This window comes from Pyrus communis, chromosome 3, assembly GCF_963583255.1.
Source record: "Pyrus communis chromosome 3, drPyrComm1.1, whole genome shotgun sequence".
Taxonomy (NCBI): Eukaryota; Viridiplantae; Streptophyta; class Magnoliopsida; order Rosales; family Rosaceae; genus Pyrus; species Pyrus communis.
The window spans coordinates 20854925-20867259 of record NC_084805.1 but is presented as its reverse complement, the minus strand read 5'-3'; the positions used below and the strand labels follow the sequence as shown (position 1 = coordinate 20867259).

At 36.7% G+C, this 12335-nt stretch overlaps 2 protein-coding genes across 2 annotated transcripts; one reads left to right on the top strand and one right to left on the bottom strand.

Moving 5' to 3' along the window:
* Positions 1–5024: 5024 nt before the first annotated feature.
* LOC137728979 (probable WRKY transcription factor 21) lies at positions 5025–8089 on the top strand. Its single transcript, XM_068467795.1, has 4 exons — positions 5025–5350; positions 5474–6494; positions 6620–6745; positions 7598–8089. The coding sequence occupies exons 2-4, from the start codon at positions 5698–5700 to the stop codon at positions 7740–7742; spliced, it is 1068 nt and encodes a 355-aa protein (XP_068323896.1). The 5' UTR covers positions 5025–5350; positions 5474–5697; the 3' UTR covers positions 7743–8089.
* Positions 8090–10687: 2598 nt separating this feature from the next.
* On the bottom strand, positions 10688–11532 carry LOC137730340 (ethylene-responsive transcription factor 8-like). The gene has a single exon (XM_068469405.1). It carries the CDS (start codon positions 11493–11495, stop codon positions 10947–10949), a length of 549 nt encoding a protein of 182 aa, XP_068325506.1. The 5' UTR covers positions 11496–11532; the 3' UTR covers positions 10688–10946.
* Between the last annotated feature and the right edge of the window lie 803 nt (positions 11533–12335).

The window sequence follows — 12335 nt, the reverse complement described above, 5'->3', positions numbered from 1 at the left end:
CAAATAAAACTACAGATAAAGGAGAAGGGAGAAAAAGTAAAGTGCTGGTGTTTTCATGGCTCTACATTTTGGATAAAGTTAAGCTTTTGATCCATAAGATCTGAATTGTTCCCGAGTTAGACGTTGTAAAGAATGAATTCGTGCACTTTGTGTAGGAAAAACCATGCTTTAATCCGCCTTTTCTTTTTCTACTTTTTATTACTCATAATTATGTTTTTATTCTGTTTCCTCCTTTTTTGTCATGAAAATTTAACCTTATGATCACCCTATTATAATTTTTTTTTTTTTTCGACAAACATAAATTTCATTGATAGAAAAAATGTTACAGGAGATAAACATAAAAACAAGCTACAAGTAGGTCAAAAGTACAAAAAAAAGCCCAAGCAAAGCACATGATGGCCCAATCAGACTCAATCCATTGACACAAGTCGTCACCGCCACGACTACCGTGCACATTGCCATTCCATCACTCGAGTCAACAGATTCACTGTCATAACTGACAAAAACCAAACGCCCCGAAACAAAAACATAAATACAAAGCAGCCCCAAATAAAAAACAAAACAAATCCCTAATTTCACAACATCTAAGATCCACAAACAACATATTAAATTTCTCCAAAACACTCATCCAATGAGAGAAACAACCAAACCCGGCAACCATGTCCACCACTCAAGGACCAACAACTGAAGAATTCTGATACCAACAAAGCAAGTGGACAAAATACAATCAGAACGGCAGAAAGAGGTGGTGCAAAGAGCCAAACCACCAAAGTGGTTTTGCACACCTTTATCTCAGTGAGCGACGACTCGCTCGCTGAGGTGCATGAGTGTTATATGATTGTGTTAAATTGGGTTACTGAATGTTTTGACCTCCCAAATTCATTCACGGTGAAAGAGTTGGAATTGCTTCAGTTTTCGAACTAATGTTCATGAGCCTTGAGTAGTACGCATATAAGCGTGATTTCAGATGGGTCAGATCACAAACAGGTGACCTCAATTTCAGTCCAAACCACTTTCAATTTTCGAATGTCTGTAAAATTCCAATTCTGCATACTCGAAATTTTCGTCCCAAAATAAAAGGCAAAAGCTGCTTTGCTCCAATCCGTTAAAACAGTTGCAAGTTTCGACCAAATTAAGAAGGAAAACAAGATTGCTAATTGAGATTAGAGTTTTAAAGTACATTAGAAAGACTATGAAAGTGATGTCGTTGATGTCAAATAACTTGTATTAGCTTTCATTGAGTTTCTTGCTGCCAGAGAAGGTGCTTGTGGTTGTAGAGCCGTCGAACTTCAACCCAACCAACTTCTCCTCGAATGCGACTTTCTGCAAGTTGTCCAAGCCGTCAGCAGCCACCGCCGGGACGCTTCTATCCTAAACCCTTCAATTGACGACATCGAAATTCTACTCAAGTTCTCTTTCACATTGTCGAATTGCACATGCCCAACGCTCTGCAAATGTCGTGTCACATGGATTGGCCAAGTTGGCTTTGTTCTTTGGACGTGAATCTTTTTTATTTCAAGAACATCTGGATCTCATCCGTGACATTTCTTTGCAAACTTGTAATGTTTGATTATCAATAAAACACTATTACTTCGCCTCAAAAAAAAAAAAAAAAAACTTGTATGTGTCCTTACTTTTCCTTCTGTCCATTTAACTAATTAAAATGCACTAAGAACATCTCACTTTTTTTTTCTTTTTTTTTTTTTTATAAAGGGATCAGCTGGTGGCTTTGCCACGTCAATTATGACGGTTAAGAAGACTTACAGAGACATTTCAATCTCCTCCTGGCCACCATCGTGTAACTCACCAGTGCAGAAATCGAACAGAAAACGTGTCGTGTGGAATACGATCAATCTTATGAGTGTTAATATACATAATAATTTTTCTTTTACACAACCGATGTTGATATAAAAAAAATAAAAAAATAAAAAAAGAACAACACACACGAAACATCGATCAAATAAACATTTCTAGCCTCCTAAATTTCAGTTGCCTTAGTACTACAATCATAACATAATGTTAAGTTTTTCCTTCAGGATCATAATATAGTTGTTGAAAATTATATACTGGTTATGTAAAAGTTGGACAATTTCACGAGGCCTATATTATGATCATCATGTAAGATCTCTAATTAGGAATTATTACATAATAATTAAGTGAATTAATTTTTAATTGAAAGTGAGCTGATTACGCAAAAGTGAGGTGTAAAGTCAACGCAGGTAGGACCGGTGGGAACCCATGCCGTGTCAGTCACCGAAGTAACAGTATCTCGCCGGTTCGAAGAAAAAAAGAAATGCTACACTTATTACGTTTTCATACTTCTGTTAAGTGCGGTATGAAAAATGCGATAAAATTAGTATGTACGAACAGCACATCGGTTTGTGTGTCAGACTTTAGGGATAATTTTACACGTGTTGACAAATGATTAGGCGTCGTTGGCAACGGCTATATTGGATGCTCTCCAGTGCTGGACTGGGCCTTGGGCCCCACTCTTGAACGGACGTTGGGATAATCCGCGCAGCGAAGGGTGTAAAAGACTTGAAAGCAAAGTCTCAAAGTTTATGTCACCTTCTTCTTTTTCCTTTCCATTGATAATATTAATTTTATTACTGATCAAGATTAATTTAATCTTTTTACTTTTTTTTAACAAGCAATATTATTTAAAAAACTTTAACGAAAAATTCTCGGTACTATTTATTTTAACGAAAAACCATATTTTGACACTAAAAAGTCAATTATGATAGTATTCACATTACCTTTTATTTTGTCTTTATCGTTAAAACTCATAAATTTTAAGCCATTTTCATTAGTTTTTCTTATTCTCTATGCTAAAATTAGGGAGATGGGCTTAACCTCATAATAGGCTAGTAATAATATGGTTCAGATTTACCTTTAGCGAGAATAAAACTTAAGGCATCTCACATAAAAGTAAAGAAAAATACCACTAGACCGTAGAAGATTAATTCCAATAACTGATGGTAAAGTTAGTTTTGCACCAATTAAGTCAATTTAATTTTGTTCATAAGGTTGATTTTTCAATCACTATCTTGATTTAAAGTGTCCACCATCATATTGACAATATTTTGTTTACAGATATTATAATTTACTATGTAATGCATCTTCTAAAAAATATCATGATCACCACCCTTATCATCACCATTAACATTAAATTTAAGCGATTTGTCATATTAATTTTTTAAAATCATTAATTTGTCATATCATTTTAATTTCGTTAAGTTTTTCATCCAAATAAGTTGTATTATGGGTCATTTTGGACTTTTGACCTCTTTTTTCAAGTTAATTTTCTTCTTTTATACAAACATATGTTAGCACTGGGTGAGGCGATGAATTGGTTTCGAACTTTTAACTATTGTTCCACAAGTTCTCTATGGTATGAACCTAGGACTTTTGGCTAGTAAAAAACATGTTGTGTTCATTTCAAAAGCTTATGGTCAACTAATAAAAAAGCATATTAAGCTCATTAGCATGGAATTTAGCTAATTATCTTTGAGAATTCAATGTGGTCAATCATGTTGATAAAAAAAATAGAGTTGAAATGTTCAAAATAACCTTAAAAACATGTAATGTGCAAACCACATGACTTATTTTGGATAGAAAGCTTAACGGGGTTATGGTGAGACGAAAAATTAATATGACAAAGTGGAAATGATTCATAAGTTCTTATTACATTTCCAAAAATTTCTCATATAACAATGACCACGCTTAACTATTTAGCCTAGTGACATGTCTCCACTTTAGTATAGCAAGTCATGATTTAAATTTCGTAAGTAAAATGTTTTAAGAATTGATATAATTTGACAAAAACAACTTACCCATTTTCTTTTCTATCAAAACACTTAAGATTAAGCAACGAAAGAGCATTGTCATCTAATCTTTGTTATGACAAAGTTCAAGACTTCAAGTTGTCAAATAGTAGTAGAGTATCAATAATTTTAATCTAAGGAAAACTAATGAAAATAGCTTGAAAATTTTGAGTTTTAACGATAAGAACAAAATAAAGAGTAAAGTAAATAGTACCATAATTAATTTTTTAATGTAAAAATATGGTTTTTTGTTAAAGTGAACAATACTGGGAGTCTTTCGTTAAAGTTCCCTTTAATCTAATGCCACTTCAATCTTCATTTTGTGAGTGGTGAATTCAAATCTTATCAACGACCGTTGGTGAATAAAAATTAAATAGAGAAAAGGAAATACTTTCATCATTACAACTTTACCGAACTTTACCATGTATTAGAACATTGTGCGTTTGAGTTTTTCTTATTTTGACAAAATAATATCTTAACATGTACTTTGTTCTAATCCATATGCGTGAAAATTCAAACTGGAGTGCAAGAAAACAAGCACACTGCCCTATGTAATTGACCTAACGGGCATTTATGTATGTGAGTACGTTCAAATAAGTGTCATTTTACACAGAAAAAGAAAGACATGCAGACAGTCAATGAATGAACTAAATTGCAGACGTTTGAGGATGCGAAACCATCTATGTCCTCATTTACCACGCCCAGTCCAAAATAGCAGAGACTGCACAACATGCAAAGAGGCCAAGTAAAACCCAACTCTTCAACAACTCTGCCACCATCTGACAACTCACCAAGCACACGAGAGACTCAATTGTGTAACCGATACATAATCGAAGAGATAAGAAAATGGACAAATACACCACCGGTTACACTGTAGATTTCGTCAGAGGGTAAAGTTTTTCATGTAGGTTACAAAAGTAAAGATGGACTTTAGCACTCTCAGGAGGAGGAAAAGAAATTCCCAAATTTAAAAACTTGAAAATTGAATTGGGGGGGAAGAGAACAAAAAAGGTAAAAAAAAGGGATATCAAATATTCAAATCTTAAAAGAAAACAAAGAAAAAGTGAAGGGGAAAAAAATAAAAAGAAAACTTCGTGTAGACCGTAAAATCAAAGGCTCGCTTTAACATTTAGCGGACGGACGTATGTGTAGAGAAGAGGAAGACCACTTCCGAAAAGAGAATAACAAAGGTCTTCAGTGTGGGGCCCGCCCCTTCAAATCTGTGACATAGACGGCAGTTTCATTTTATTTCCTGAGCTTTCTTTCCTTCTTAGTTTCCCTGCTTCTTTCACTACCTGTTTATTTAAATCTCCTCTCTCTCCCACTCTCTCTCCTGTGTTGAATTCTTTGGGTTTCTCCCTCTAGAAAAAATGGGAAGTTTTTATATTAAACAAAGATGGGGGCTTTGTATTCTTGTGGCAGTGTGAATTCTATCAAGAGCAAAGCAAAAGTCTTCTCCTTCACACCTTTCAATCTCAAAAGCATGAATTCAGAATCTAGGGTTTGACAGCACCAACTCCAACAAGGTCTGTTCTTTTGCTTCTCTTTTTCTCCACTCTCCCAACTCACAATTTTACCAAATTGCTATGCTGTAATGTCTTGATTTCCATCTGGGGTTTCCTCTAATCTGTCAAATTTCATAAACCCAGTTGGTTTTTTGTTCTCCTGGTTGAAATTTCATTAGAAAGTTCATAGCTTTGTTGGGTAAAAAAATTGGGGTTTTGGTTACCTGGGTAGTTGTTTTTTCTGCTGAGGATTGCTGAACATCCTATAAATTGTGTTGGGTTGCTGAGTTTTTGGCACTTCTGGTGTGTTTTGTGTAAATTGTTTACCTTTTCTGGATTTAGGATAGTGGTTGGTAGTTTTGGTAGATATGGAGGAAGTTGAAGAAGCTAACAAAACAGCTGTTGAGAGCTGCCATAGAGTTCTTAGCCTCTTGTCTCAGCCACAGGAACAAGTTCAGTACAGGAATCTAATGGTGGAAACTGGAAAGGCTGTGTCTAGGTTTAAGAAAGTTGTTTCCATTCTCAATACTGGTTTAGGTCATGCTAGAGTTAGAAAGCTTAAGAAGCTTCAAATCCCTTTTCCTGAAAGAATCCTTTTGGATAATCCTATATCGATTGCGGACCATCCATCCAAAACTCCCCACTTTCTTCAATCTAGCTTCCCTGAAAACCCAACTCAAGATTTGAGTTTAGATGTTAAAAGTGCGTTGTGTTTGGGGAGTCCATCGTTGGAATTGAGTGCTAATGGAAAAACCCCAATTCACCCTGCCCAACAAGTGCCGCCCGCTCAATATCACTTGCTTCAGCAACAACGGCAGCACCAGCAACATCAACAACAACAGCAACTGCAGCAGAGGATGTTACTTCAGCAGCACCAGATGAAGCAGCAAACGGAAATGATGTATCGTAGGAGCAATAGTGGCATAAATCTGAATTTTGATAGCTCTAGCTGCACACCTACAATGTCATCTACGAGGTCCTTCATTTCTTCCTTGAGCATAGATGGAAGTGTGGCTAACTTCGATGGTAATTCCTTTCATTTGCTCGGGGCTCCTCTCTCTTCGGATCAGAATTCACAACATAAGAGGAAGTGTTCTGCTAGGGGAGACGATGGGAGTGTAAAATGCGGTGGTAGCAGTGGTAGATGTCACTGCTCAAAGAAGAGGTTGAATTTCTCCTTATGCACTACTTGGTTCAATAATAGCTTGCAATGCTTCTGTGTCCTGTCATGGAGGACAATTATTATACTTGCTTTTGAACTAATTTATGTTAATTATGTTCTGCTGGCAGGAAGCATAGGGTTAAAAGGTCAATTAAGGTGCCTGCTATCAGTAACAAGCTTGCAGATATCCCTCCTGATGATTATTCATGGCGGAAATATGGCCAGAAGCCAATCAAGGGTTCCCCTCACCCTAGGTACAATATTTCTGCATTTCGAATGAGAAATTGATTTTATTTGATGCGCAAAATCTTTTGCTAGTGCTTTATGTACATGGTTGAATATGATTTGTAGTGAATTTTAGTGTTAACTCTTTTCTAAGAATTTTTTACCTATATGATAGAGGTGTGCGTTCCATGAACTAAAAATCAGTTAGTATGACGAACCACTACAGGATTGCACATTGCAGTATCTTGGTAAAAATCTAGTGATCTCGTGTGTTGTTCTGTTGTTTATATTCTGCAAATTGATGTCATTGGATTGTGCCGCTAGATGAGATGTAATCCAGTGGTGTACATTGGAAATGTGGAATACCCTGCTTTTTTTGATTTCGTCGAGTATTTTAATTATGGCCTTTAATACAAAAACTTTCTAATGCCTACTTTAAAGTTATTGTCGTGGTTTATTTGTTGCTCAGAAGAGAAGGTGGCCAAAATAGTTCTTTTTTTGGCCAAAGATAGTAGTTAAAATTGTTGTTCCTTTTTTCAGCGTTTGAATTTCTATCCATTTTTAACAATCGAATCTAGGGTCAAGATTGTTCACAGAATTTAAGTTTGAATACAACATGTGATTGGTATTTGATGAGGCTTGGCGAATGCACTTTCAAGTTTATCCGATACTTCTATGCAATTTTTTGTTTTTATATTCTCGGAAATCAAATCTTAGAAGGAATCAAGGTTGAATATGACATGTACTTGATATTTGATAATGCTTGTTGATATGCAGTTTTGAGTTTATTCGATGCTACTATGCTTGTCGAATATCAGACTTTTTAAGTTTAAACTTCCCATGAACTTAATTAACTATTGAAGCTCCTTTAACCTGTGCAGGGGATACTATAAATGCAGTAGCATGAGAGGTTGTCCAGCAAGGAAGCATGTCGAGAGGTGCTTGGAAGAACCATCCATGCTTATTGTTACCTACGAAGGTGAGCATAACCACCCAAGGATACCCTCGCAATCCACAACAACATGAAATTCATGGAGAGCCTCGGCGAGCTCAGCCCAACAGTCATTTTATCAAATCCTTATCTGTGTTCGCCTTGAGATGCTCCTGTACATATATTTGGATGGTTCAAGCATGACATACAAATCGGAGCGGCTATTTCGGCTTTGGGGAGTTGGGCTCTTTCGAGCGTTTTTGCGTTTAGGCAAGCGGGCATGAAGCCCCAGCGGGGTGGACTGCAACAAGTCTGTAAAATTAGGTCATTATCCCATAAGAACTGTTTTATGTTTTATGTTCTGTTTAGCAACCAGTGCTTCAAACAATTTGGGGTTTTTGAAATTAATGAAATGCCCTTCATGTGGTACTTTTGTTTTTCATTTACTATTTTCTTTGTTTATAATTTTGGATGAAAATGTTTACCATGAAAAGAATGATTTAAAAGTAGGTCTGACAATTGATTTCATGATCCGTTAATTCGGCACAACACGAAAATAACAGGTTTGTGGATAACCTTTTAACGAGTTAGATTTTTATCTGGTGACTCACATGGTAGGAATCGGATAAGATACCATTTGTCATTTCTAGGCATCAAGACATAACAATTTATTGCATAACTCGTTAACTTGACATAAAACAACACAATCCGTTAACAAAACGAGTTATTATGGGATCACCTGTTAAAAATCCGTTAAGATAACAAATTTGAAACAATATGACCCATTAAGATACAATATATAACGAAAATAACACGAACGTGACAAACACGACTTTTGCCAGGTTTAATTTGAAGCCAAGTCATAGATAATCCATCCTTTTTACCAAATTACTGTTGCTTTCAATTGGCGTGAGGAAAAAGAAAAGTCGGGTGTGACTCATGAGGGGGACCAAGATAAGATATCTTGTTATTATTCCTTCACAAGAATAAAACCAAAATGCTATTTTTGGGTCCAATTCCAAACTTCTTTTTAAGCAAAAAAAGGAAAAATTCTTTGGCCTGGCGCTGGTAATGGGGACGATTATTGCATGCAGACGGGCATATATTCTGTTTGCTTAGAGCATTCTTCACATTAGCCCATGTGTCCATGTTCTTATACCACTCATTATGCGACGCGAAGATATAATTGTCTGCATAGTAAGCATACAGTTTTTGGGAATTTATCTTTGGCAATGCTACAGTTTTTGGGAATTTATCTTTGGCAAATGCCCAATTCTTTGCTCTTCTGATGAAGATATTTTGACCGTGTTATTCTACTATGACAACTCTCACATGCAGTTGCGGTGAGAGACTGCAATTGTATGAAGAAAATCAAAAATACAAAAAAAATCTCATGTTTTTATAAAAAGTATTGTGCAAAAAACGTGGTGGGTACGTGCTACCCAAGTTAATTTTAGTAGTAGCAAATACTCATTCTTTGGTTGGTGAATCCTTGGGACCTTTGCAGTAAAGAAGTGATATGGCTAAGTACGCCACCCAAAAGATAAACAGAATAAAAAAGATGCGGCACAACAAACGGGCACAAATGAAATGATTATTGCTGAGCTAAAACCTTTTTTCTTCCACTATTTTGCTTGTGAGAGTTGGGTACTGCAATCTACAGAGAAAGTTAAATACAAGTGGCCTCATCCTTTTGAGGTTTTTTTTAGTATGCATCAGTGTATAAAGTATATCGACATTTGTGATCGTTAGATTTTTGTTTGTTGGATTATTGGTTGTTGCACGTTCACCACGTTATTGATTTAGTGTGTGTCATACACTGGAGCAATCAGCTTCTGCTTTTAATATATTCCAAATTGAGTATGCCAACCGTGTAGAGTAATGCATCCGTCTTATTGCGCTCAATTTTGAATTTATTTTCTTGTCAAAATCAAATAAGGGTATATTAGAAAAAATCATTTTCTTGAAGGTCAATGGCGTGTTGTGGCAGTCATGAGAAGATGATCAATGGGATTGAATGAGGTTAAACATAGTAAATATTGTTTAAGAAGATTAGGAATGTTTTTTTTTATATGTCAAGAAGAAGATTAAGAATGTTTAATTAGCGATTACGGTTGCTGCAACTTTTTCCAAATCTCTGATTAACTAGTCCCTAACCAACCAGAGAAAGGCAGTCAAGATACCATACGCAATCAATAATTAATGAATTAAAAATTAATTTCTGGGGTTAATATTCTTGATTCTTGACAATCAAGCAACCAGTGGGTGTAGGGTTTCTCAATTGGTTTCGTTGACAAGGGAGAAATGACAAGAAAATGTTTGCATCACCTTCAATCATAGATGGGCCCACAGCCTAGTCTGTTTTGTTTTGGGCTTTAGGTATAAGCCCAACCCATAACTGTTTAGAACGAGATTTTGCTGTCAAGGACGTTGAATGCACCAGCCCAATATCTGTGGTGGGTTCACTTAGTTGAGGTGAACCCATGACCCATGACTCACGTATTGGTGAGTTGATCACCAAACGAAAATAATCATTTCGCACTCATCTCAAATGAACACGAAAATAGTCATTTTGCGCTCGTTCCAAATGAACAGTGAGCAGTCGGTTTTTCTTTTAAAAAAACAAACTGTTCATTTGGGACGAACTGGGTCTCGAACTTACTATTCAAGTGAATCGAAAATCTCACTTAAAGTGAAAGGAAACTAATAGACCGCAGTGCTAGCGGCTCAAGAATGCAAGATGACGATATTTGCGTTGATTTTCAAACTCTTCTATTTTTCGTAGTACTACATTTTTTGTAGCAGTTAAATACAAAGAGAAAACAAAAATAAATAAATTAGAGAATACGTGCGCTAGAGAAAATGAAAGCGTGAAAATCACTGTCCAACCCAAAACATAACGGATTTACATCATAACTGCGTAAATATAAAAGGGAAAGAGATTTCATGTCCATATCAGTTACAGAATCACCATTCAATTTAGAGAAAAGAAAAGATGAGATTAACACGATTATGGCATTGTTAATTTGTTAGTATTAGGCTAAGAAACGAATTATTGATAATTTGTTCATGCTAAAATAAATAAATAAAAGGGCAACAAATTGCGACAATTATCTGACTCAGATTAAGCTGAGTGCAAACAGAATTAACAGTCGTTAATTAACTTTTAATCTCGCCCTTAACTTACTATTCCCGTTTTTACAATAACTGTACACATGTAAGGTAGAAATTAAGAGTAACCGCCAAGGGCAAAAATGGAATGTCACCCAAGTAAACGCTTAAACAACGTCGGCGGCTGCTCAGAACAGCGGCGCCGGCAGATTCAGATCGAATAAGAACGGCTTCTTGTCCTTCCTCATCTTCTTCTCCTCCTGGCCCCCCACCGCGTCCACATTCTCAAGCTTGTACCCTCTATACTCCGACCTAATCGGCGCCACCGCAGGAGCTCCAGACATAAAGTACATAGGCGGCGGAGGCCAGAACATCTCAGAGCCGCCGCCGAGGAGAAGCGAGTGAGGCGGAACAAGAGCGAGATTTCCGAAGTTGGTCTTGGCCTTGGGACCACGGAGGCTAAGCGCGGCCTCGTCGTATGCACGCGCCGCCTCCTCGGCGGTGTCGAAGGTGCCAAGCCACTTCCGAGTCTTCTTCCACGGATCGCGAATCTCAGCGGCGAACCGTCCCCACGGCCGCTTCCGCACGCCTCTAAAATGCGGATCCTTGCCTGCGCCAGCTTGGACGGGTGCAGCATGCTTTGGCTGAGGTCGAGGTATACCAGGCGGCGGCGAAGGCGGCTCGACGGCAAGGGAGAGTGCTGTGTCACGGAGGTGGAGCGCGTCTACAGTAGACATTGGTTGGACCGTACGGAGACAGAAAAATGGAGGCGGAGTCCGAAGAGTGAGAGTTTAGGGTTGGAGATTTTTGGAGGGTATTTATAGGCGAGGAGACAGTCTTCGTTTACGCCGACAGCTTTGGCCTTGGGTTGAATTAAAAATATTAAATGTTAAATATTATTTTATAAATTAATAAAAAACTAAATCGGAAGCTATTATTTTTTTATTCGGTATTTAAACGGGTTAATAAGGTAACGAAATTAATTTAAATAGGTTTGACGCATTGAATGCATGCGTGTAAAGATGATATTGGGTGGGGCGTATTTGACATTTATGCACAGATCCAAACATTTTTTGTTAATTCCTAATTGGGATTGTGGACCTACATTTATAATTGTCAGTTTCTATGTGACAGCTAGAACGCACGTCGTTTGGTTTTTGCATTATCGTGGAAGCTTTAGAGTTTTTATTGGATAATGTGGAAATCCAATCCATTAATGTGTGATATGAGAAACAAAGTTGTTTCGTTTTGAACGATTTAGTGCTAATTCTTTTAGAATGTTAATAACATCATCTTGATTATTATCTTTGCTTAATGCATTGTTTTTTGGTTCATCATTTTGCTTATCAACTAGGTTTTGGTGCAATAAGGTTCGACTTCGTATAGAGACTCAAATTTGATATACGAGGATCAAAAGCAAATAGACTCATATTGATATTTCTTTCTTTAGATGAGAGATAGTTTTTTTTTATTAATAAGAACAACCAATCACAAGAAGTGTCGTATGGTACATATTATCTAGTAATCAATTTTGTGCTCTGAAGATAATTCGTACAAAACGTATATGATTTTAAACT

What these genes read in the sequence shown, in the direction of transcription:
- LOC137730340 (XM_068469405.1), bottom strand. Translation starts at nt 11,495, where the DNA reads ATGTCTACTGTAGACGCGCTCCACCTCCGTGACACAGCACTCTCCCTT.
- LOC137728979 (XM_068467795.1), top strand. Translation starts at nt 5,698, where the DNA reads ATGGAGGAAGTTGAAGAAGCTAACAAAACAGCTGTTGAGAGCTGCCAT. An exon ending in TGTCACTGCTCAAAGAAGAG is followed by an intron (nt 6,495 to 6,619) that starts GTTGAATTTCTC and finishes TTCTGCTGGCAG; the next exon opens with GAAGCATAGGGTTAAAAGGT. An exon ending in AAGGGTTCCCCTCACCCTAG is followed by an intron (nt 6,746 to 7,597) that starts GTACAATATTTC and finishes TAACCTGTGCAG; the next exon opens with GGGATACTATAAATGCAGTA.